This window comes from Bipolaris zeicola (genome assembly GCF_000523435.1).
Source record: "Bipolaris zeicola 26-R-13 unplaced genomic scaffold scaffold_141, whole genome shotgun sequence".
Lineage (NCBI taxonomy): Eukaryota > Fungi > Ascomycota > Dothideomycetes > Pleosporales > Pleosporaceae > Bipolaris > Bipolaris zeicola.
In genome coordinates, this window is record NW_006912190.1 from 25,745 (window position 1) to 50,268 (window position 24,524).

The 24,524-nt window shown below is 52.2% G+C and overlaps 10 protein-coding genes across 10 annotated transcripts; 4 read left to right on the forward strand and 6 right to left on the reverse strand.

Moving 5' to 3' along the window:
• Positions 1-191: 191 nt before the first annotated feature.
• On the reverse strand, positions 192-1,982 carry COCCADRAFT_102343 (uncharacterized protein; the record flags this gene model as incomplete). Its single annotated transcript, XM_007716471.1, has 3 exons — positions 192-614; positions 791-1,797; positions 1,853-1,982. 3 exons carry the CDS (start codon positions 1,980-1,982, stop codon positions 192-194), a joined length of 1,560 nt encoding a protein of 519 aa, XP_007714661.1.
• A 574-nt stretch (positions 1,983-2,556) lies between these two features.
• On the reverse strand, positions 2,557-4,123 carry COCCADRAFT_102357 (uncharacterized protein; the record flags this gene model as incomplete). The annotated part of the gene is made up of 2 exons (XM_007716472.1): positions 2,557-2,975; positions 3,031-4,123. 2 exons carry the CDS (start codon positions 4,121-4,123, stop codon positions 2,557-2,559), a joined length of 1,512 nt encoding a protein of 503 aa, XP_007714662.1.
• A 1,107-nt stretch (positions 4,124-5,230) lies between these two features.
• COCCADRAFT_38820 (uncharacterized protein) lies at positions 5,231-6,115 on the reverse strand (the record flags this gene model as incomplete). Its single annotated transcript, XM_007716473.1, has 2 exons — positions 5,231-5,655; positions 5,710-6,115. 2 exons carry the CDS (start codon positions 6,113-6,115, stop codon positions 5,231-5,233), a joined length of 831 nt encoding a protein of 276 aa, XP_007714663.1.
• An 882-nt stretch (positions 6,116-6,997) lies between these two features.
• COCCADRAFT_38821 (uncharacterized protein) lies at positions 6,998-8,770 on the reverse strand (the record flags this gene model as incomplete). Its single annotated transcript, XM_007716474.1, has 1 exon — positions 6,998-8,770. One exon carries the CDS (start codon positions 8,768-8,770, stop codon positions 6,998-7,000), a length of 1,773 nt encoding a protein of 590 aa, XP_007714664.1.
• A 955-nt stretch (positions 8,771-9,725) lies between these two features.
• COCCADRAFT_38822 (uncharacterized protein) lies at positions 9,726-11,392 on the forward strand (the record flags this gene model as incomplete). The annotated part of the gene is made up of 3 exons (XM_007716475.1): positions 9,726-10,248; positions 10,296-11,234; positions 11,283-11,392. The coding sequence occupies 3 exons, from the start codon at positions 9,726-9,728 to the stop codon at positions 11,390-11,392; spliced, it is 1,572 nt and encodes a 523-aa protein (XP_007714665.1).
• A 226-nt stretch (positions 11,393-11,618) lies between these two features.
• On the forward strand, positions 11,619-13,436 carry COCCADRAFT_38823 (uncharacterized protein; the record flags this gene model as incomplete). The annotated part of the gene is made up of 3 exons (XM_007716476.1): positions 11,619-11,724; positions 11,798-12,733; positions 12,787-13,436. 3 exons carry the CDS (start codon positions 11,619-11,621, stop codon positions 13,434-13,436), a joined length of 1,692 nt encoding a protein of 563 aa, XP_007714666.1.
• Positions 13,437-14,835: 1,399 nt separating this feature from the next.
• Positions 14,836-16,029, forward strand: COCCADRAFT_57777 (uncharacterized protein; the record flags this gene model as incomplete). The annotated part of the gene is made up of 2 exons (XM_007716477.1): positions 14,836-15,683; positions 15,732-16,029. Coding segments are annotated over 2 exons (1,146 nt in total), but the record flags the coding sequence as incomplete, so codon positions are not given.
• A 421-nt stretch (positions 16,030-16,450) lies between these two features.
• COCCADRAFT_38825 (uncharacterized protein) lies at positions 16,451-17,187 on the reverse strand (the record flags this gene model as incomplete). Its single annotated transcript, XM_007716478.1, has 3 exons — positions 16,451-16,740; positions 16,830-16,971; positions 17,101-17,187. 3 exons carry the CDS (start codon positions 17,185-17,187, stop codon positions 16,451-16,453), a joined length of 519 nt encoding a protein of 172 aa, XP_007714668.1.
• A 790-nt stretch (positions 17,188-17,977) lies between these two features.
• COCCADRAFT_28173 (uncharacterized protein) lies at positions 17,978-18,437 on the forward strand (the record flags this gene model as incomplete). Its single annotated transcript, XM_007716464.1, has 2 exons — positions 17,978-18,182; positions 18,250-18,437. The coding sequence occupies 2 exons, from the start codon at positions 17,978-17,980 to the stop codon at positions 18,435-18,437; spliced, it is 393 nt and encodes a 130-aa protein (XP_007714654.1).
• Positions 18,438-19,963: 1,526 nt separating this feature from the next.
• On the reverse strand, positions 19,964-23,650 carry COCCADRAFT_102366 (uncharacterized protein; the record flags this gene model as incomplete). The annotated part of the gene is made up of 1 exon (XM_007716479.1): positions 19,964-23,650. The coding sequence occupies one exon, from the start codon at positions 23,648-23,650 to the stop codon at positions 19,964-19,966; it is 3,687 nt and encodes a 1,228-aa protein (XP_007714669.1).
• Between the last annotated feature and the right edge of the window lie 874 nt (positions 23,651-24,524).

The following is a 24,524-nucleotide window of genomic DNA, read 5'->3' on the forward strand; positions in this document are numbered from 1 at the left end:
ACCACCAGGTGTCAGTCCTATATGCCCTAGAACTTTTCCCTCCAAACTCAACACAGAAGGCTATAAATAAGCATAGCCCTGGAACCAACGAAGAAGATGGGAGAACAAATAAAAAGGGGGGTTTACAAACGACCCAGAATAAAGATACAAAAGAAAAGGAAAGAGGGAAATAGGGAAAAAACATGGAAAGACTACCTAAACATATTCCTCTTTCGGGTCGTTCTACTACTGCCTTCTAGCAAGTGTGCAGAGGAAACTGCATCTGTCATGGTGTTTGATGTAGCAGAAGGTAGTTGAGGCATGGTATGTGCGTGGACGAGGGGTGGGGCCGCCTCTATATGTCGTTGGCCGGTATATGGCGTGTGTTGTGATTGGTAGGGCGGCATATGTTGTTGTTGTTGCCAGTTTTGTTGATACGGGTTGTGGTACCCTTGCTGTTGCTGCTGATGGTCCATGTACGAGTTTGAGGCTACGCGATGGGGGGTTTGCGGCATGTAGTCGCCTTGCGAGTGTTGTGATTGTTGCTGTTGCTGCTGCTGTTGCTGGGAACGCAGGAGGCCAAAGGCCCAGTTTGAGAGGTTGAAGCCACCGAAGATGATGATGGCTGTGAAGATCTGTAGGGAGTGCGAATTAGCGGTCTGAATCAAATTCGGAACCAAAAATCTTGTTCCTGGGACTTCAAGAGGTAAGAGGGATAGAATCAAGCACTCTCAGTCTTTATGTACTGGATATACGCAGGCTTGGTTGTCGGTTTCATCCCATACCTGAAAGCAGAAATACTATCACATACCATGGATTTGTAGCTGAACTCTTCAACGAAACTGTTGAAAATCATGGCAAATGTCTTTGCTGTCACACTCGCACGCGCAACCTTCTTGGGGTCACGGTTCATACAAGTCTCCCACACACCACAGGCCTTCTCCATAGCTGGTACCACCTCCTCGGGCCGGCAGCGATTGCGATTGTACTCAGTTGCACAAGCAGCAATCTCCACCATAACCTCTGAGGCATGCTTGGAAGACTCAATGTCCACGTCGGTCATGACGCCCGCCCACGCGGAATAGACAATGTATATGAATAGGCTGCCAAGAAACATATTGACTGTGAGTTGTAGATAGTAGGAGAGTACAGAAGGAAGGTTCGGATGGGCTTCGACCCACGACAAGAATCCACCGAGACTCATAGCAAAGGTTTGTTGGACAGGCCCCGCCTCGTTTGGGGCAATGGGCGGGCGGGCTTGATCGTTGTCTGAGTCGTCAGCATCGTCATCGCGAAGGGCGACTCGCTTCTTAGACCGCGATCGCTCGGAGCGGCGCTTGACGATGCGACTCTCTGCCTTTTTGGAGTAGGGCTTCTGGGGCTGGGGCTGGAGCTGGTCCTTGTCTCGTTCTCGCTCCTTGTCGCGATCCTTGGTCGGGCTGGGGGACATGAAGGTCCGCTTGAACCAGCTGTCGCGGCGGCTGCCCTTCCTATCGGTATCGCCATTAGCCAATCGTCCCATCTTGCTGGCCAATTGTGTATCTGGTGTGCCGATGTCGCTGTCTATCATCGGGGTGCCGGGGGTCTCGCCGCCTGAACTAAAGTCGATGTCGTGTGACGGGGTGCGCATCGACCAAGGGCTGGGCTGGATATGTGCGGGTAGCGAAGAGGCTGGTGTAGAGGGCAAGGGCTTGTTTGGGTCGCGGCTGAAGTATGTCATACGGTTGTCGGGGTCGCGTAAACGAGTTGGCGTCGCAAAGCCGCCTTTGGAGGGGGAGTCGACGACGGAGTGGGGGCCTGTGTGGCCCAACCAGGGCCCTGGGGTTAGCCGTCGTGTTCCATCTCGCATGCCATGTGCGGAAATCAAGCCAACCGGCCGGAGAGTGCTTACGCTTCTTTTGCTGGCTGGCGGCGAGGAATGGCGATTGTGCGTCAATGGGTCCTGTCTGATTTGTCCACTCAAAGTCCATGGGCGTAGTCGAAGGACGGTGGCTTCGCGACATGATGTCTGCCGGCGACTGGGCCGTAGCAAAGGCCAGACAAGAAAAGGTTCGGGGTTGGGTTGTGTCGGAGCAGCGGACGTTTGGCTGTTGTTGATCAACACCTGGGTTCCTGGGTGGCCACCTGCGGACTTCCGGCGCTAGTCTCTGTTAGGACAATGGCGGTTGCGCTGGTGCAGCATGGGGAACATGCCACGAGCACTCTACGTTGGCACCACAAACTGATTGTGGCCATGTCTGCACTGAAATCATGTGACTAGGTATCTCGCTCTGCCAATTTACAAGTCATGTGTCCATTTCATTTCAAATCTACAGTGGCTTTTGCTTCTCAGCCATACCCGTACCCCGCTCTCTATCTCTCTCTCTGGAGTAGTAGGTAGGTGTAGTCTATTCCAAACCTCAAATAGCAAACATGATTACCTGAATATCCCATAAACAACCTGGATGTAATCCATCCTAAAGAATATTCATACAAACTACTTTGAGCTGAAAATGTGCTCTGGAAGAAGAAAGAAGAAAAAAATGCCTCCTAATTTTTTCATGTCTCACACCAGCCATGGCCAGTCCCAGGCTTCCTCTATGCTGGGGTGAGACCGACCTTGACGCCATTCAGCGAGCATAGCGTCAGTGTCAGACCCTCTTGCCATGGGCCAGGGTCTCTGCTCTCAATGGCTTTGAATTCTTGTACAAGGCGGACAGTGACGTAGCTAGCTTCAATAAGCGCATACTGCTGGCCGAGACAGATACGTGGGCCACCGTTGAACGGGAGGTACTCCCACCCAGGACGCAGTGTCTCCCAGCGCTCCGGCTTGAACTCGTCAGCATCCGGTCCATAGATATCCTGACGGCGGTGCATTGTGTATGGTGAGTAGCCGACTGTTGTGCCCTTGGGAACGAAGAGTGGTGACCGGCCGTCGGGACCACCGCCTAGAGGCAGCACAGTGTCGCGGGTGGCGTAGCGTGAGTTTCCAGGTACAACGGGGTGGATGCGAAGTGCTATATGATGCGTTTAGTATGGGCACACACTATTACTTGATCAGTCAAAACTTACATTCGTTCAGACACCACTTGACGTATTTGAGATTCTTCAGTTCTGAGTATGTCGGTGTGCGTCCTTCAAGTGTGGCAACCTCCTCCCTAAGCTTTGCGAAGATTTCCGGGTTCTTAGAGATAGCGAAGAACATGTTGCTCAGCAAACTCGCAGTCGTGTCTCGGCCAGCAAGTAGGATGTTGATAAGCTCTTCGCGTATCCTCTTCTTGTCCGTCGTCTGCTTGGCCACTTCCTGGATGAAGTAATACTTGTCGCCGCCAGCCGCCTTTTCAGCATCCAAGTTCTGTCGGAACTGCAGAGCATCGTCGACGAATTTCTCAATGTACGTGTGGCAGATTTCAATGGCCCTCTTGCCTTCAGCATTTCTCCTGAAGCGATCAAGGGGTCCGTAGCGAGCACGGACGGTAACATCTTCTTGTGCAAAGTTGAATGCCTTGCCAAAGATGGTGTCTTCATTGTCGGCGTCTTCCTGGCCAAGCATGCGAAGTGAGTCGGTCGAGTGGTTGAACAAGAATTCGGTTGCGGTGTCAAGCGTCAGGTGGAAGAAGAGGTCTTGCAAGTCCACTGTCGAACCATCCCTGGGAATATGCTTGAGCATGAGGTTGAAGTGGCGTTCGAAAGCATCAATGTCGGCAACCTGATCGCGTGCAAAGTTGGGGCGCAGGAGATGACGGCTGTTGGCCCAGCGGTCGCCATCTGCGTTGAAAATACCATGGCCCAAAAGAGGACCAAAAGCAGGCTGTCGGTGGGCAAAGCTGTAGTCCTTGAATTTCAAACTCAAGACGGCCTTGATGTTTTCAGGCTCGCAGGTCATGATGTAAGGCTGGTTGACGATTCGGCTGTGGTAAGTGTTGCCGAGCCTCTCGTAGCGCTTCTTGGTTTCTTGCAAGGTGATGTGGGTTTTGCTATATTTGGCCATGGCCTTCATGACATCGAGTCCCAGAATAGGGTCCTTGTGAAATTGGGCCTTGCATGGCTGACAGCCGTGATCCTTCTTGAAACGGCGGCGTGCGAGGTAGAGTGCGATGCGGGTATACAGAAAGTAGGAGATGGCAGCACCCGCAAGAATGACGATGAGGGGTGATTGCGCCATTGTGTCTGGAGGATTGGGACTTTGGTGAGCGAGCGGATGGGTGTGTGGAGGGGAAGTTAATGGGTCGTGGAGATCAGCTGGCCTTTTAATCAATGGCACAGAGATGCGACTCGATGGTGGGGTAGTAGGAGTTCACTTCAATGTCGGCTTCTCCGATCAAGGTGTTTTTCCAGATGTTGACAGGAATGGACAAGATGGGTTTCCTCTGTGGTAAGAAAAGTGCGGTCGTGCGAGTTTCTCGGCCGAGGTGTAGTGTAGTCGAATCGGTTATCGCTGTGGAATACCAGGCTTCTCCACAGCCAGCAAGGCTCGCAAGGCTCACTCTTTTTGGAACCTGGATGGACGTGCAGCAGGGAGAGAGAGCGCCAAGAGGGGGGCAGAAGTGCTTCTTATAGACTCGGAAGCGGTCAGTCAGCGTTACATTTTGGACGATGGCGGCGACGGCGACGGGACCGTTAGCCATTCTAGCAGTGAGCTCCGAGACAGGAAACATGGGCATAGGCGGACTACGTAGGTGTACGCGGTGTACGCTCGGTGATGCCGATGTGGCTGCAATGCTCCGACGAGCGCTAGGGGCAAAGCTGGCGCCTGATTGGCCACTCCACCACCCGACATAGTGGGAGTGTCGCATTTGGGGCAACCACCGTACCGCCGCTTGTATCCACACACCTTCGGAAAATGCGGCACTTTTTAAGCATCCGCTCCGAAATTCTTGTTTTGTGGAGCATCCGTGTAGGATCGGTGTAGTGTAAACATGCTTGTGTATTTGTCTACTTTGTACTGTGTGTGCGTTCAGATGTATACCCATGTACTACGTCAACTTGACGCCAAACACAAGGCCATAAAAACCAAACATCTCCAGGGTCAACAAATTCAGCATCCAATCAATCCACATGCGCTGTCGTCATGCATGTCCCAATGTTGATTGATGCCTTGGACCTCCATAAAAAAGTTATGTCGACCGGGGACCCCATCCACGTCGTCAGCTTATGCGGGTCCTGTGTGTAAGTCCTGTACTACACACTCACTCTGGCATCCTTCATCTTCTTCACGTGCTCCCCGCACTTTGAAAAAATCGTTACATACCGAGGGATCCCGTGCCTCGCCTCAGCCTGACGAGATCCACTTCATGTGATTGATCGTCTCCCTTTCCAGGTACTCGTACACCTGCCCATAGTCTTTGCACACGTGTTTGGCGTCCCATCCGTCACTCCCTCCTAGGTCCTGCCCATGCTCGTCACCTGGAAAGCTCGTCGCCGCTCCCTCGAGCGCTACATCTCCCGCACACATGATCGCCTGTCTAATATACTCAAAACAGTGGTTGATGTGCCATGGCTTCTTGATCGGGTCTGCCGATGCCGGTGAGGCAACCGTAAGCTTCATGGTGTTATACGCTTCAAGTATCGTGTACAGGCAGTGTAACTGATGCGTAACCGACGTAGTGAACACCGTCTGATTGGGGTAATCATGGATTGGATGCGGTAGGTTGGAGTATTCCGACGCATTCTTTACTTCGACATAGCCAAGGCCCTCTTTGACTCGGTCAGCAATGTTCGTATCTGAAAACGAACGGCTTCACCACGTACCTGGAACGATGCTCAGCCAGGCATGCTGCGTCTCCTTGCTCCAAAAATCCGTCGGCTCCTCGGGAGCAAACACAGTATTGGGTTTGAAACTAACAATCTGCTGGCCAAATTTTGGCGCAAACCCAGTAATATCACCGGCAAGCTCGTAGAGATGGCTCTTCTCGTGTTTCTGCCACCTCTTCTCGGATAGGAGTCCTATAATCACCAATAAAAGTGTAGTGTCGACCATCCACCGGTACCTCCTCGCCCATCTCCACACCGTTTTCCTTCTCCGCCGAGGCTGAGCGGCATTTTCTGTGTCCCATTCATCACCGACCTCCGTGCTCGAATCGGAGCCATCAACGACATTGTGCAGCGCGTCATATGGCTGATGACGCTTCGAAGTATCATGTGTCGCAAACTCCATGGTGGATGCGCCGTGGCTTGGTTTGTAAGGTGCAATTACTGACATTGTGAATAGCTAGTTTTTTTGTGGACATGTACCATCTTAGTATATAAAAGCGAAGCGGCGCTTGTGCGGCATCACCTTCATCGCTGCAAATGATCAAACGCGTTTTGCGACACTAATCGTTCGATGCTACACATTGAGCCTCGGGCGTCTTGGTGTCCGGTGATACTTTTCTTGGTATTATTATTAGCCGCAATCAAGCATCTTAACAGAAGCATAGTATGTGCGGCGTGTATGCAAGAGCGCTCCAGTACTTGCAACATCAGCTCGTGAAATAGCGCGAGGGTGGTAAGTAGTGGTCACGTACAGGGATAGCTCAACGTAACGCAACGCACTGCAAGTATCGTGTTCCCGATTGGACAGACCACATATTTTCACAATCTCAGTACATCGCTTAGCATGGAAAGGAAACATAGGTAATGGTCTTGCCATTGTAGTCTGACTAACGGTAGGCGGACGAGGGCACTGTCCAAAGTAGGAAATAGGTAGAAGCACAAGAGGCAAATAACACCGTCATCGGCCTTGGCTGATGCTGACGCGCCCATTCGTCCCTGGTTACACGACCTCAAACCCGGCTGATACCAAATCACAAGACCGGATCTATCCTGCGCAGCATCATCATATCGATTTCACTTACTCAACAATTCGCAAGTGTCGCTGATCGGTACCATAGTTTGGTGAGCGGAGAATGGAGGCCGGTTTGCCGTTCTTCAATGCCTGTGCAGCGTGCTCTTTGACTGCGAGCAGCGACTCTTTGGCGCTATCATTGTTCGTGACGAGATCCAAAGCCTCGATTGACGACTCCTTGGGCTGAGAATACGCACTTTCTACCGATGCAGCCTAACTGCGGATGTGCTTCCGCTTCTTAGCTATCTCATAAGAATCTTGTCGCTCAAACGGCTTAGGTGAGACATATCCTGAATGGATAAGGCGGGCATGGGCTATAGTAACAGAGTCGCGATGATCATGGAAGCGCGTATCTGTTTCTTCGAGGCTTGAGAGATGGCGAGCCTTTGTGGAGTGCCTGTTCCATCTCCCCTTGCGCTGAATTTCACGGTTCCGTACTAGTAATGATTGCTCTGAAGGTTGTAACAAATACTGACCAACATACGGGAGTGTTTCGTCCATGACATCTCCTCTTGAAACATCTCCGCTGGAAACAACCCCATCCAGGGGCACACTTGCAGGACGAGACGGATGGCAAGAAGAAGTGGTACTGGTAACCTGGCTGTTCGGAGGCGCTAATAGCGGTAGATCTTCTCTGTCCTCCGCAGCGCAGTCGAAACCCGTGGTTCGGCCATCATCGTCCGGAAAGACTACAATCGTGGGCTTGAAGCTGTCTGATGCGCTATTCCAACTTCCAAACCAACCTGTGAGCTTGGAGTTGACGCGCTCAAGACCCCGCCTGGCAGATGGACTGACCATTTCCAAAGAGTGGCTTGCAGAAGAGCTTCGCCGCCCTCTCCCTCTCACTTTCTGCTCCAGCGGTACATCATCCCATATCACTTCGTAACTACTGTTCTTTGTCTCTATGACTTGCATCGTCGGTGTGGCTGTATCAGGTTCTTCCTCGTTGGTTATGTCGTGTGCGTCCCATGAGGGTGTGATGGCGACAACGTGCACATCCGTTCGTGTGATCGCCGGGTCTGCCACACTGCTCTTTATTATGCGAATTGTGTTCGGGCACAATAAAGAATTACTGGCAGCTCTTCTTCGCTTTCCAGTCGGTCTGGACAGCGTTTTGACATCGTGCTTTGAAGCCTGGTGCAGGCTCTTTGGCATGATAACTGTGCTCGAGACTTGGGGACAGGGCTTAGAGCCACTCCCTCCAAAATCGACAGTCTTGATGCGACAAAGGGTCTTGGAGTCATGATCTTCTGTGTTCCATCGTAATCCATCAAGCGACGTGAAAGTGTCGCTCTTCGCTCTCTTCTTGATACAAGACTTCAAGGGCAAGTGCCGATCGCGTGACCTTGGGTTCATGTACACCTTGGCTAGGCTTGAATCCGATTTGGAGCTTACTGCGGTTGATCTAGTTAGGATCGGTCTCATTCTCGTCAATATTCCATCTGTCGCCGGTTCACGGCAAGGCTGGCTCGGCCTCAGAGGATGTTTGGGAACAGGTTCTGTCCGTTCAAAGAGAAGTCTTTGAGGGCTCGTAGACAGCTTTGTAACCTCTTCCGTAACCGTCCGAAGTTCGTTACGTGAGCTGCTAAAAGGCCGCCGTATGGCAATGGGAGATGACTGCAGTGAAGCAGGCGATAGAGATAAGGCTACATGTTCTGGGTGGTACATGTCATCTTTTGATCTGAATGCGTTCATTGCTATTACTTCCGTCTTTCGTTCTCTTCGTATACCGCTTGAGATGGTCAGATCGCTGGTAGCCCTCTTCCGTGAACCCCTAGGGATGGTTTCTAGGCTTGGGTTGCTAGCATCTTCCTTCGTATGGCCGTCGTCTTTCTCGATGTCGCCGGTGAGTGGACGGGAGAATCCTGAAGAGGATTCTCCATATTCACTGGAGTTTCTCGATTGTATTTCCGAAGGAGTGGGCTGATCAGGTACAAGGTATGAGATAAGTGTGGTGATTAGGTTATCGCTAGAAGTTCGAAGCATGACTTCTATGAGCGCTGGAACAGCTGCAAAGGCAAGCCCCTATGGCTAAGAATAGAGAATCGCTTGTCCACTGTTGAAAATACTCGCGCAAATAGAACTTAGAAATTTCCGTGATGTCAATGAGGATTTAGGGAGGGGGTGAAGTCGAAGTGACATGTATGCCTGTTCACATTGCTGCACAACAAGAGGCGGCCATGACGAGGGAAAGTGTACGCTGAGAAACGGAAAGATTGCACCATGGTCTCGCCATGTCTATTTCCTCTGGGGTTCAACTGTTCAGTTTACGGAAGCCGCGCCTTGAACAATATACCAACGTTACGGGTAGTGAGTTAGCGACTTCACACGAAGCTGGCCAGCATTGCAGTACGCGAAGGTAGCTGTAAATAGCAGACATTTTCATTGGCGTAATGCAGATATGGGCAGTAACAATGTATGGTATGTATGTAAGTACCGTACGTGTGCGTACACAGATGTATCCGCGTGCGCCACCACCCAATAAAAGAAGCCGTGTTCCTCGGCAAACTCTCCGTCAGCCATTCACAGCCCCTCTGTGGACAACGTGTGCTTCCATCCTCCACGTCTGCACGTCACTTTCAACGCAGCCACAAGGGGCTTCCCTCGCTAGTGTGCATGCCTGAATGTTCCTCAATTGCATTCCAGCAAAAGCATTCGTCCCCGCGTCCCGCAATCTTAACGCTATGCGCCCGCCCCCATGGCTAACCTGAGCCGCTATGTAGCCATTCCGGCAGGAGAACTATTGCCTCGCAATCCACGGCCAAACAAACAGCGCACGTGTGGTGAGGATGGGGAATATGTAGCTAGGGTGTGATCCTTTACCCGACTGGCCGTTCACGTTCATCCTGCGCTCCATCTCATCTTGCAGCTATTAATATAGCCATATGATAGCCCCTCGAGCCCCTCTGTTCAGGCACGCGACAGTAGGCTAGCCATCGAAATGCTTTTCACCACTTCCCTCAGTCTCCTGGCCTTCCCAGTAGGCCGGGCTATCGCCGGCTCAGTCATTCCTCACGACCAAAGTTCCACAAGCCAAACTGCTCCCAACATCACTACGTGCAATGGCAAGCTTTACACGTATGAAAAGCTCGCAGGCTTTGGATCAATAAAGAGTGATGCTCGAGACAAATTTGGTGACACAATCGGTGGCATTGGAAGCGCCATAGCTTTCGAGAAGAAGTCATGGAAATACAAGAATGGGATCTATGAGGGCGTGGTTTGGGGCTTGCCTGATCGTGGCTGGAATACCCAAGGAACACAGAACACTCAAACTCGGCTCCACAAGTTCAGCGTCAAGTTTACACCAGTCGAAGCTACAGTGGCAAAGCCAGCAAGCTCAAACCTACAGATCTCCTATTTGGACACTCTGCTTCTTGCTGGTCCTGACGGTACACCACTGACTGGTCTCGACCCTACCGATACCATCACATATCCAGGATTCCCTGCTCTTCCCTTGGCAAAATGTAAGTTGTGAACACGAGTTCTTGGGAGTGTTTACTGACGAACGCAGATACCGGTAACGGCTTTGGTCAAGCTGGTCCTGGCGGTGCCCGCATCTCTCTCGATACCGAAGGTTTAGTACTTGGGGACGACGGAACATTCTGGATCAGTGATGAGTATGCTGCCTATCTATATCAATTCGACATTCAAGGCAAAATGATCAAGGCGGTTCGTCCTCCAGCTGCTCTTGTTCCCCAGCGCAACGGCACCGACAGCTTCAGCGCTGACTCCCCACCTATCTACGACCCTGACCTCCAGATTGTACCTGGGGACCCTACAAGCGGTCGAGGCAACAATCAAGGTTTGGAGGCACTCACTGCCAGCCCAGACGGCAAGTATCTGTACACGATGCTTCAAAGTGCTACCATTCAAGACGGTGGCAGCGCTGCAAAGAAGCGTCGCAACACACGTCTCCTCAAGTACCGCATCAAGGACAAAAAGACAACTTTGGAAGCTGAATACATCGTTCAGCTACCACTCGTCTCTACAGGACGTGTTGCTAGTCAGTCAGAAATGCACTACATTTCGGAAACACAATTCCTTGTTCTCGCACGCGACTCGAACGCTGGCCAAGGTGCTGAGAGTACAGAATCTCTCTATCGAAATGCCGATGTGATTGATATCTCAAATGCTACCAACGTTTTGGGGACAGCTGCCGATGCACTCGGTGGACAAGTTGCCAGCAAGGATGGTGAGCTGAAGAGCAATATTGTACCTGTTACTTACTGCCCATGGCTTTCCTACAACAACAATGACGAGCTGAGGAAGTTTGGTCTGCACAACGGTGGCGAGCAAGATTCAAAGTTGCTCAACGAAAAGTGGGAGAGCTTCGCCTTGTTACCAGTCGACAAGAAAGACGAGATTGGCAGGAGTGATAGGACGAGCGAGGATGAAGGAAAGCAGTACTACCTCGTGTCTTTTGGAGATAACGACTTTATCACACAGAATGGTAAGTCTGGCTGCTGGGATTTGGTGACATTCAACTAACACTGTACAGGTTATATCAATTTTGGCCAGAATCAGTACGCGGATGCAAGTGGGTATAGCATTGACACTCAGGCTCTTGTTTTTAAAGTCAAGCTGCCCAAGGGGGCAAATCCATTGTAGACGTGTGGTGGTATTAGGCACAGGGTTTGTGAGGAAGAAGTATGTAATATGTAGTATGCATGTAGTATGTATGTAAATATGTACTATACACATAGGAGGCTAGCGGAGGGCCAGCGCACAGACGGAATGTGATTGGCCCTGAAGCTGGACCCTGGACCTTATGTTGATGTGGCATCTCAACCAAGTTGAAGTTTCAAACTCCAATTCCTCCCACCAAGTTGAAAACATGGGGAGAAAGCACGTGTCGTCCCTTGCCCTGATACTTCCCCTCCTCGTCAGCACTGTAGATGCGGCATCAGACCCCGCCCGGCCGCGGGGTGTGGGTCCGGAGTGTATGTTGCACCTAAGGAAGCTCATAGACAGCTGCAATGGACGGAGCTCTGCATGCTGACGGCCAATGTCTAGTTGCAAAGTACTACAAGGACACCGAGACATTTACTTGTATCTCGAATCCTGCCATCAAGCTCCCCATTGCCCGTCTGAACGACGACTACTGCGACTGCCCCGATGGCTCTGATGAACCTGGCACCGCGGCCTGCTCCTATTTCTCACCCCTCTCCCCACCTCAGCCGCTGAGCGTCGAGGGCAAAGATGTCAACACGACGCCTGCCCTTCCAGGCTTCTACTGCAAGAATAAGGGCCACCAGCCCAGCTACATTCCTTTTACGAGCGTCAACGACGGTGCCTGCGATTATGAGTTTTGCTGCGACGGGAGCGATGAGTACGAACACGTCGGTGGCATCAAGTGCGAAGACCGCTGTGCGGCCATTGGCAAGGAATGGAGGAAGGCGGACGAGGCGAGACAGATGAGCCTCGCTGCTGCCAAACAGCGGCGGAAGGAGCTGGTGGCCGAGGCGGGACGCCTGCGCAAGGAGGTCGAGGACCGCATCCAGACTCTCAAGGCTCAAATTGAAGGTGCAACGCTAAAGGTTGATGGGCTGACGAAGAGTCTGGCTGAGATTGAGAGAGCGGAGCGTGGCAAGGTGGTCAAGGGCGCTGGCAAGACCGGCAAGGTCACTGTACTGGCGGGTCTGGCAAAGCAGCGCATCCAAGAGCTTACTGATAACATCAACCGCCTACGCAATGAGAGGGACTCTGCACGAGCAAGGGTTGCCGATCTTGAGGGTATGCTGACCCGCTTCAAGGAGGAGTACAATCCCAACTTCAACGATGAGGGTGTGAAGCGTGCGGTCCAGGCGTGGGAGAACTATGCTGCACAAGATCGCCCAGGACCCAACGATGCTCTAGACCGAGACCTAGATGACATTCTCAAGCCAGACTCTGAGAATGCTATCATTTGGGACGACTTTGAGAAAGTAGACGAGTCTGACATGGAGCTCCGTGAGTACTATTCAAACCATAATACTCAAGTTCATAGGCTAACAAGTATCCAGTTTACCAATTCGAAGAATATCTACCCGAATCCATCCGTAGCTGGGTCGACAGCAAGCTCCGCGACCTGCGCATCATGCTCATCGAGAATGGAATCCTTGCCGACCCCACATCTGCCGATGCTCCTGAATCCAAAGCAGTCAGCGATGCAAAGTCGCAGCTTGAATCAGCAAAGAGGGAGCTTGAGAATGACAAGTCTGAATTAACCAGACACGAAGAAGATCTTACCAAGGATTATGGCCCAGACGCCATCTTCCGCGCATTGAAAGACGTCTGTATATCTACCGACTCTGGTGAATACACATACGAACACTGCTTCCTCTCCAGGACGACGCAGAAACCCAAGAAAGGCGGTGGCCACACAGGCATGGGCAATTTTGTTCGTATCGAGTCCATGACTGTTGATGAGGAGCTACCTGCGGATGGCAAAGGGTTGGGCAGTGGCGAGCGCATCGCTCTCAAGTACGAAAATGGCCAGCATTGCTGGAACGGCCCCAACAGGAGCACACTTGTCATCTTGGCTTGCGCGGAGAAGGATGAGATCTGGAAGATTGTTGAAGAGGAGAAATGTGTGTACAGGATGGAAGTGGGTACGCCGGCGGTGTGTAGTGTTGAGGTTAAGAAGGTTGTTCCAGAACACAACGAGTTGTGAAAGGAGGAAGTGAAACTAGGATGATGGCGTATTCTGGGTGTATTGCGGTTGACTCGCGTTGCTCGGATGGTAGAAGATTAGATATCAAGACATGACTACAATGTTAAAAGCAATTTTTACTCAATTTGTGGTCTCTGCAGCTCTGCAGTCTGTGAGTGTGATTGCTTTACATTTAAGGGTTGATGCACTCTGACTTATTGAGAGATTTTGTGGAGTCTTTCGAACCTGTGAGCATTGTACTCTTCCAAATGAATATCGGTCTCTCGGTCGATTGACGACAACCAGAATTCCCAGACCAAGCGGGCTAGCCTATGAAAACGGGCTACCTTTCTTTCGAAATGCCAGCACTACTAAAATAGTAGTTTCCGAGTGTCAAAACTTTGCGGACGCCTCAGGAAGAATAATCAGGGAAGACGTTATATAGGGATTGATAACACCTTGTACATTGCGATTGTACTGTACGCGCCTAACTTCTCCGTTGCTCATTTACTAGAGATTGGAAACAACATTGCCTACCACAATTACTACGATATGGCTTCAACCACCTCTGATAATGAAAAGATAATTGAGGAGTATCTACATCACCTTGATGGCCGATTAAATCCACAAATTTAAAGATTTCTGGAATCCGAACGGTAACTGGTGGATCAGTGGTGACTCTTTAGTAAATCTATTCACTGGCGACCGCGTAGCCTATGAACGAATCGAACAACTCTCTCGTGTAGTAGACAGCTTGATCAGTGGGGGTTTCGGCACAAAGATTTTAGTTAGTAAAAGGGATCGTGTGGTAATTGATGGTTACTTCAAGGGCGATGGGCCAGGGACGCGGAAGTATCGAAATGAGATGGCTTTGTTTTTTTAGACTAGAGGAAGGGAAGATTTTTGAGAAGCGGGAGTACTGTGATTATGATAAGACAAACGAATCGGGGGCATTGAGCTGAATGGTAACACGGTCATTGTCTAGTTAATTACTTAAGAAAATGAAATAGGAAAGGATGCGTTAGATCATCTTTATGAGAACCTGGAGTATGTAACCAGAATTACATGACCAGATCGCTAGGAACCATTTTATGCAACCTGTAAAACCGGAAAACCTTAACAACTAGATATAGCCCATCGAAGCGTATTATCAACAACATGAAATTAGCACCGATATATAAGAGCCGGCGTAGCATGCTCCACTGCACCAGGTGTTATCGATAAGCATTTTTGTCCCTCCATTCCGCAACCCCCCACCAACTTTTTTTCCCACAGTCACTACACAGTGAGTAGTACATTCCAGGACGCCACGCGTGTTAAACTGTTTGCCCTATTTTTTCTTGCACCCAGTCGCTTCGACTTACTTATTATCAACTCTGAGAGAGAAGAAAAGAAAAAAAGAACAAACAAACCGCGCATCATGTCGAAAGCGAAGGATCTCTCTACACTCATTGAAGTCACCAAGAACACCCAAACGCTTCTCACACACTACCAATCGTCGCTTACCCCCAGCAAAACCAACACCGTCACTGCCATCGCATCCGCGTCCGCGCCCGATCCGTCGACGGAAATACCGAATCCGCTCGAACTGCTTCGCACCAGCAGCACGCTGCTCAAATCGCACACGACGACCCTCTCGCTGCTGCTAATCAACCCGCCTCTGACGGCGTCTGCCCTAGTCACCAAGATTGGCAATGTGAGCGAAGGGCCGCTAACCGGGGTGGTGGCCGCGGCGAGTTATGTGCCTGGAGTGGGACAACGGGGCGACGTGGGCGAAATCATGCGTGCGGAGATGCGGGCGCAGGTCAAAGGCTTACTGGCGAGTTGGAGCGAGGTATTGAGTATTGTGCTTAGCATTGCGCAGAAGCAAGGGACGAAGCAAGGAGGAAGCGTGACGGAAGCCGAGAAACAACAAGTGCTTTCTGCCACAGGCATGGTGTGGGATGCGTGTGATGGAGTGGAGAAACTGTGCAAAGACGGCGTGGTGGGGCTCGTGGTCAAGAAGGCACAGGAGTTGCGGGCTGTGCTGCTCGACGCAATCGAGGAGTTAAAGGAGTGGGGGGAAGATGTTGCGGACGACGATGATGATGACGACGACGATGAGGCAGAGCACAGCGACCAAGATGATGTTTTCGCAACGGAAAATAAACTAGGCAAAGACGACAAGGAGCTCAAGGCTCTCCTGGATAAGAGCCTCAAGAAGCTCAAGATGATGGGCATATTATACCAGGCGCTTGTCAAGAGGAGACTAAAGACATATCCTGCATCGTCCATTCTCGAGCCCAGCAATACACCTGCGACGAACAACACCAAGAGGAAAGCATTAACAGAAAAAGGGGAAGTACAAGAAGAGCAAAGTGGAGAAGAACAAGCGACAAAAAGTCCCAGCCTCAAACTCAGCGAACTCATGGGCGTGCTGAAAAGTATTCCAGAAACAGTCGATGATATCGCTGCTGCTTTTTACGATCTCGACGCCGACGAGGCGCAGGAGATGCTGGATCGGTGCTGTGCAGAAGCCAAGACGGCAATTGAGCTTGTGCGCACGAGTTGGAGTGGGCAGGACGATGAGTTTACGGCTTGGTCTGAGAAATGGGTTGCTGCTCTTGATGATGCTGCTGCTACTGCTGCATGAAAGCGGAGTTCCCTGTATATTAGACAAACAGGGCGTTGTCATGGCCATCACTACATAACGTCGAAGCACTTCATATCCCCACAAGCAATTGAATAGAAACCACATAAGAATCATTAAAGAGTCTCAAATCATAAAAATTAAGTGGTTGTCAGAAATTTCCTATCTGAAAATATATTTGCTTTCGTATCAAGGGGGTTGAACAAGACTCCGTCCTCTCGATCTCCTGAATGGGCTAACCATGAAAGCGCAAAAAGAAGTGAAAGGTATATCCATCGATGTTTTGCGTGCCCAAAATACCGTCGAACCATGAAAGATATCCCCCCTTTTTGGCAAGATAAAAAGACACACAAGAGGGTTTACACACACACACACACAACACCAAACGTGAGGGATAAACAGGTGCTTACAAGGCGAAAGCAGCAGCGGCGAGACCAAGGGCAACAGAGCCAATGGCAGCGTAGTTGCCAGAAGCAGCGCCGGTAGACTGGGCAGGGGAGCCCGAGGTACCAGAGGCAGTGGGCTTGGAGGCAGAGGGGGTAGGGCTGGCAGGGCTGCCAGCAGGAGCACCGGACTGCTGCTGGGTGCCAGAAGGAGAGGCGGCAGGGCTGCCGGTAGCAGCGGGAGCGGCAGTGGGGATGTCGGTGAGAGTGATACCGGCGGAGGCGCAGAGCCCAGCGACGGCAGGGATGATCTCTGTAGTATGTTGTTAGTAACGTGGGGATTGACATTTTTTTGTTGGAAGGAACGGTTTAATAAGGTGGTGGATAGGGAGAAACACTTACTCAGAGCCTCGGTTTCGTTGCACTTGGTGGGAACACAGGCCATGAGGGCCTCCTGGAGGGGTTGACGGCCAGTGGTGCACTGGCACTTGATGTCGGTGGTACCGCACTTAGAGGCGGGGAGAGAAGAGACGAAGCAAGGAATCTAGGGGATGAATTGTCAGTGACATGTGTCATGATAGGATTATAGCGTGCACTAGCTCGACGCGATTCCAATGGTGCCGCGAGAGGTGGAGCTGGAACAAGACAGGGAGGACAAAGCAGAGGTACATACAGCGCACTGAGGAACATTCTCGAGGTTCTGGGCGCTGGCGAAAGCGAAGGTGGCCGCAACGGCAAGAACGGTAGATTGGAAACGCATGTTTGCTGTGTTTGGTGGGTGGTTGTTGATGCGGTGGTGGTGGTGGTGGTGGTGGTGGTGGCGTTGTTATTAAAGATTGACTGTAATGTAGGAGATGGGTATTTTGCGCAAAACGTAGGATGGAATCGAAAGCCACTGAAGGAATTAAGGAAGGGCAGAGAGGGTCCTTTATCAAGATAAATAGTGGGCGGCAGACTAGACCGAGACGGGGAATAGAAGGGGGGCAGGTAAGGTTTAGGTAAAGGGCCGGCACTTCCACGATCGCATTCGACCAAGCAAGTCGTATCCACAGCAATAGTGGCTCGGTGGGATCAAATGCTAGTTAACCCACAGGTGATCGACACCAGGGGCAATGGCTGTTTGACTTTAAGGCACAGCTGACCTTTTTTTCGGGGACGCGCCTAGATTTGCTCCAAGGTTCATGCATCGAGTTTACAAATGAGACGTGACTTGCATACCACTGCAGTTTGCAGAGATGTTGTTGTATTCATGATGGCCTGGACGAGGTGTAGCTGTAAGCCTCGCCGAGGAAAGAAGGGTTCTTCAGTTACATCGAATTACCTGTTGCGGACCCAGGAAGCATAAGCACTTGCCTGGGTGAACCTTGAGGGGGCAAAAAGCTCAGGGCACGATTAAGGTTTGGTTCGGCGGGCACAAGTGGTTAGCGACATCTTTGGGTGGAGCTGGACTCTCCGCTGACGATAGTGCGATTGCTTGGTATTGATTGTTTTTATTTGCCCCAGCCTACAGACAATGTCATTTTCCAATAACCAAAAAGAAAACTTACTACATGAGTGGAGTGCAAGTGTATCAGCCATGCGTCGGAAGCCTGCTGTTGTTGCTTGGCCCAGAGGGGTTGAATAAAAAGCAAGTCAAGACCGTTGGGAGGACGGGTGCGGGAAGAACCCTCGCTGCTTACTTTTTCCAGAATTGCTTTGTTTTTCTCTTCCTCGATACATACTTGGACGCACCAGACAAGTCCGCCGTGGGCGCATGTGCGTTTATGCGACATTGGATTGCTGACGTATATATGTTGGAGAGGGGTTTGGACACTTTGGGAAGACGTACATATGGCCCAACGGTGGTGGGTGGTGGCATGCGGAGACCATGGTGCATGGCCAATCAGCGCGACAGATGTGGCGCAAGGCATACGGCGGTGTTTCTCGAAAAATTGGCCGCACGGCCAGAGCTTACAGCAGAAGCTTACTGCTGCTGCGACTCAGTCATCAGTCGAACAGTCGGAGCTGTAGAGTGCTGTATACAGTTAATTTGTCGTGTCGAGAGTGTAATGAAGAGTGGTTGCTGGTCGGGCTGTTTTGATGGTAGTCGTCGTAGTAGGTGTAAGTACTATGTAGGATGCAGGTACGCGATGGGCGCATGCAGGCGCGACTGGTTTCCTGACTAACCCCACATTAATGTGCCCCTCTCTCCCCCTTCTGCTCCTCTTGATTGCTTTTGCCGGTTTTCCCTGGCCTTTTTCTTTTCATCCAACAGGTCCTGATGACTGTGCATGTACGCGTGCATTTCCCTGTCCCTCGTCGCAATGCCGCGTAACCATTCCGTGCAGGCGTTTGGCGGGCGGCATCCAGAAGCTTCGTCGTGGACATTATTGCCGGGCTTCCTCTCGGTAATGATGGCGCGCTTGCCAGTCCTTGGCACGGGCCAGGTGAGATGCAAGTAGCCAAGCAACGGCAGCTGAAACAAGGGCCCATGACTCGACCGTTGCGGGTAGATGGGGCGTTGAGACCATGGCACATATAGCCTGTCACTCGTCTCACATCATCTCATCTCGGTAGATTATATTCGTATTTGCTTTTGCTGTCGTCGAGCGGTGTGATAGCAGTCGTCAATAAGTGCATGACTGTGTCGGGCAATCAAGTTAGACACCTTCCACAGTGTGCATGCCGACTACCGCAGTCGGCTTCTTTCTCTGCCCACCCCCCTTCTCCAAAAGCACAACTGCATCGCTGCAAACTACACGAGAAAAACATGCCTAGTATTTAAAAAAGAAACAAATAAGACTCCCTTTTGCGGCCTGGATTTCAAAGCCACAGTCAGCGTTACGATGAGCCCCACATGTGGAGAAGCACCATGAACAGGTGGGTTGACGGTGCGACTATCATAATCTTCACATGGCCCAAGCAATACAAACGTCTCGTCAAACACAATGAATAGCGCTTCTTTTGTATTGACCGCTATAGCCGTCGCAGCACCGGCACACGCAACCCGGCAGCACATGCTAAACCGAATTCCCACGAAGCCTACATAACATGACGACCTTCTTGGCGGCTGGCAATTCCTTTCGACTCAAAATGACCATTCGAGCAGCCTTCCCGTCTAAACTCAGACCAGGCGTGCTCGACACTTGCGTGATGCGATTGCGAACCTCTACTTGCACCGTGTCCAGCCCGGTGCCGGGTCGTACTCTAAGCCGAACCCTATCGTTCATCATGAAATGGATCTTTCAAACGAAAAACTTGAAGAATCGAGAGGTATATCGCTGAGACAGTGGGTAATGAAAAAAAAGAAAAAAGAGCAAAGGAAGTCGAAGGAAAAGAAAAGAAAATTCGAAAAAAAACTCCCCCAAACCTAAGGCCCCTGTCACAGACGTGCCAACCTGAATACATAACACACACAAGAGGGAACAAAATTTTATCTTACACACGGGGCAAATGTAAAATCGCTGCAGACAAATGGCGGTCGTAATGAAACGAAGAAGAGAAGGATGAGAAGAGAAGAACTCGAGTCGACCATGCAATTGCTGGTCTCTCACAGTTTAGAACATAGCGCCCTCAGCGGAACCTTGGCCTCGGGGTTGTGCGTTCATGGGACGCGGAGGTGAGTTGTTACGCCCCTGGAAACCACTCGATGGCACCGGAGGAGACGGCCCCATTTGGCCCTGTGCTACTCCACGCAGACTTCGGCCTTCGCTCGTTGCTTTCCTCAGCATATTCCTAGGCGGTGGATGCGCCTGCTCGTACAGACCATCAGCCGAACCGGTACGAACCGGCTCTGCAAAAGGCGCTCGTGGGGCCTCGATACCTGGCTGGACAGCGGGATCAGAAGCTGCTGAGCCCTGACCCTCACGACCAAATCCAAATCGTCGCCTCATGGGGTTGATGGGTGGAACAGGCGGCGCATCATATTCGCTGCCATTCTTGAGCGATGCACCAGGGGGGAGATCAATCGTGTCAATCACCGACGTCGTGGAAATGAAGACGGGGTCCGATATGTCTGCCTTGGCAACAGACTTCTTTCGCAACATTCCTTGTCTGTTTACAGGTTGCACAGTGCTTGGATTGAAGGCGGGAGCACTAGGCGTGGCCGGGTTAGGCGTTGTTGGGTTAGACACAGGAGGCGTGTGGCTGTTGGAAAACGGAGGCATTGGAGAGGTAGGGTGCGAGTAGCCCTGGCCACTGTGGTTGCTGTAAGCGCCAGGTGAAGGTCGAGGTGAGATCGGTAGTCCAGGCGACAATTTGCCGTGCGGAGGGGCAAATCGTGCATTCTGACCTGGTGTCAGATTGGTCTGGATGGGGTTAAGGTGCTTTGATTCAAAGTAATTAGAGGCAGAAACTTTGCTGTTGCTCCTTGAACGTGAGCGACCTTCAGAGTCCATTGAAGTCTTTGGTGCAGGCAGAGGAGGTGTAGGGTGTGCTACATATCCAGGTAGTGAAGGAAATGTGTTTGCAGGGTAGGCAGCTCGGGACCCTTCGGTCATGGCCTGGTCCAAGTCATCGCGGTAATGACCTCCACGGCTCCGGGAACGTCCTGATGAGGTGCCAGAGCTTGAGCGTTCTCTAGTCGAGCTCCTGGTCGAAGCTGCTTGTGTTCTACCTACAGGACGACCTGTCCGGCTGCTATCAGTTGCTGAGCGTTGTCTGTGCTCGAGCTCACGCTGAGCATCCTGCTCGCTCTGTTGCAGTACACGGGAAGGCTTGGTTCGCAGTGGCGGTACGTCAGAACTTTGCATGCTCACAAGCGAAGTGCTGCTGAGATTGACCGTAGAGGCACCAAGGGCAAGCTTCCTCACCGACTTGTTGGAAGCATCGACTGTGGCAAATGCTTCGCCGTTTGACTTTGCGCGAAGCATGTTCAGAGCATTCTTCAATCCTCCCGATGGTCCGGCACCAGGCCCAGGGCTCAGTGACCGGCCCTCAGCCTTTGCACGAAGACTCTCTTGGATCAGACGTTGTCTCTGGGCAAGATCTCGTTGGAACGCCTCGTGCTCAGCTTCCGTCTCGTTGCTAGAAATCCTTTCGTGATTCCTTCGAGGAGTGAGATCCCACGTGGATGAACCAGTGTGGTGCTCAGATGTGCTCATGATAAGAGGCCTGATCCTGGTTGATCCCTCAATAGGACTTGATGGTTTGGCAGCCCCGCGGTCTTCACGATAAGGGCCATCGATGTCATCGAGATCCCATGGGTTGGAATGGCTGTACGTTGATGGCACAGGCGTGACGGACTCAGACTCGGAATCCAGTTGTCTGCGTTGCAGTCCAAAGTCGTTCTTGTGGAAGGCTGAATCCATGGGTGGGCTCATGACAGGCGGACCTGGTTCACCGTAAGTGGAGGAGACATTGCTGTTGGTGCGCAGGTGCTGACGAATCAGACCACTAAGTCCACCGTTTTGGGGGCCGAGGGTGGGAGAGTCATTATCTGGGACGTTTAGTGCGGGAGACTCGGCGCCTTGGTAGGGAGAACGAGCGATAGAATTTGATTCTTGAGTATCCTCGTTTGATGGAGCACGTGAGCGGAGTGCAGGGTGCTCAAACATGGGCGGCGCAGGACCAGTTGCAACTGGGAGGTTTTCAAACCGACGGGCGGACCCCGCAGGACGAGTTGTCGCTGGCTTGGAAACCGGCTCTTCGTGTTGTTGCCCTTGCTCGTCATCGCTCGAGTCAGGCGAGGTAAAGAAGGTAGCTTTGGCACATGCGTCCTTGGGCTTCTGTGGGGGCTTCTGGGTTTGCTGTACGTTTGCAGCCGCTTGACCCGCAATCCTCATCTGGCTGGCAGCAGCCTGAAACCTGGAAAAAGCATTTGTAGCTGGGCTTTGCTCTGTAGGTGATTCGGGTCTGGACTTCTCTCTTGCGTCACTCTCCGCTCTCTTCCTTCTTTCCTGCTCAGCTCGCTCTCGCAACGAGGGTTTGCGAGAAATCGACTTTGCAGGACCTGATGCTGGTGACTCGCGTGCTTGTCTGTCTTGGTTCATCTGTCGCAAACGCTCGGCATACTGCTCTTCGCTGAAAGCCTCCTTTGGCTTGTTGAAGGCGCCCAGAGCAGTGGCCTTGCCTCGATCGTTTGGTTGAAGCGCAGCATTGAGTGAGTGAGCCTCGCTGCAATCGCTGGTCACTGGGCTTACCAGTGGTGGCGACTGTGGCCGCGAAAGAACAGGGCTTGATGTGCCAGACGAGTTGGTTCGAACCATGGCCGGGTGGCCAGTGGGACCGGGGCTTTCGGAGCGGAATCCAGGACCCCTGGCAAAGCGGTCGTGGAGATTTGTTGCAGAACGTGCTTGACCTATGGGGAGAGGCTGGTTTGATCGCAGTGTGGGCGCGCGCGCTCGCTGTATCGAATTGAGGCGGTTCATGGCTAAGGACTGCTGGTCTTGGATTTGCTGATCCAGGCCTTGGTCATAAAGTCGTCGCTTGGTAGTTGACCGGTTCAGATCTGGAGAGCTTACAGGAGCCGAGGAAGGGGGCAAGGAGGGAGAGGAGGCGGAAACCGAGTTGGCGCCTTGTGAAGCTATTGAAGTTGCAGCGGTGGAGATGCGCGTGTTGGATGGGCCAGAGTTTGTCGAGGAGGTAGTCTCCCTCTTCCGGCTGAGTTCTGTGGGGCTGGAGGGCTCCGAATGCTGACTCTCTTCCTCCTCTTCTGCCTGTTGCCGTATGCGCTCCTTTTCTTCTTGTCGTAGGCGTTGGTACGCTGACAGGTTGACATCGTCGTCGTACAGAGCGCGTCCAGTGCCCTTTGAGTTTGTGTTTGAAATGACGTAGATTTTCTGGCGTCCACCAAAGAGAACATTGCCCTCGCCAGGTCTCGCTCGGCTCATGACACTGCCGGAGCCATCTTCTTCTTTGGGACCGTCGAAGGAGTCGGTGCGGTCAGCAGCAGCCGGTCGATGGAGGGAACCTTTGAGCGAGGATACTTCAGCAATGTCTGAGAGGCCACCAGGAACGAAACCAAACTCATGGAGGCGGGACTGACGTTTAGGTTGGAGAACGCTATCGTCGCTTGCTTTGCCAATGAGGGATGAAGGGTCATCCTGCTCTCTCAGCATGCTGAAGCGAGTGGATAGACCGGGCAGGATTAGACTGGTGCGGAAGTCGTCTGCTTTTGGGAGCACGGCATTGAGATCGAACTCTGGCTTGACCTCTTCCTCTTGACCCTTTTTGCCCTTTTTGACCTTCTTCCCGGCAGGCGCGTCTTCGACGCCATCCTTCTTCCTGTTGAGCCAGCGGTTCATGGTGTCCTGGCCAGGATTAGTGAGGTGGTGAGAGGGTGGCAGAGAGGAGGGGTGATGTCTTACTGCTGACAGTGACTACACTAGGGTGTAGGCGATGTTTTGCAGGCTGACCAATAGCTGCTTGGCGGCAGGAGCGAAGAGCGAGGAAGTGAGAGTGAAAGCAGCAGGTGGCAGCATGTAGTGTGGAAAGTGGCGAGGGGCGAATTGGATGCTGGGCGCTGGCTGTGGGATAGTGGCCGTGAGGGTGTCTGTGTGTGTGTGTGTGTTTGTGGAGAATAGGAGGACAGGCAGCGGCGGGCGGGTAGGCGGGCGTGCGAGTCTGGGGGAAGCAAGTATAAACAATAGATTAAGAAACGGGTTAAGGAGTGTGTGAGGCTGAGAAGCAGACGAAGGCAAAGGAGCGGATGCACAGGCGCGCAGCGAAGTGCGGCGTGGTGGAGGGAAAGGAATGCAGAAAGCAGATCTCCCGACCGAAAAGATGGCACGACAAGCGGGTCGGCGTGGGCATTGGACAGTTTTTGCTCTGGGGGAGTGATGGGCGCGTCGAGCGAGCACCAGGATTGATTTTGACTAGGCTCATTTCCGTGCCGTGCATGGGCGCTTGAGGCCGGGCGGTGGCAGGGAAAGCTGGAGCAACAGCACAGTGGGAGCAGCAGCAGTAGCAGCAGGAGGAGCAGGGTGCAGGGTGCAGGGAGCAACGGGGCGCTGGGACCGGGCGTGGCTCCACGGGCTCGAGTGGCTCGTATGTGGTAAAGTAGGCCCAGTGCTGCATTACCGACTGTGGTTGGCGGCAGATGTGGTGGTGATGATGGTGGTGGTGGCGGCTGGCAGCAGGGGAGGCGCCGCCGCACCCACGAGTCGTCTCGTGACTTTG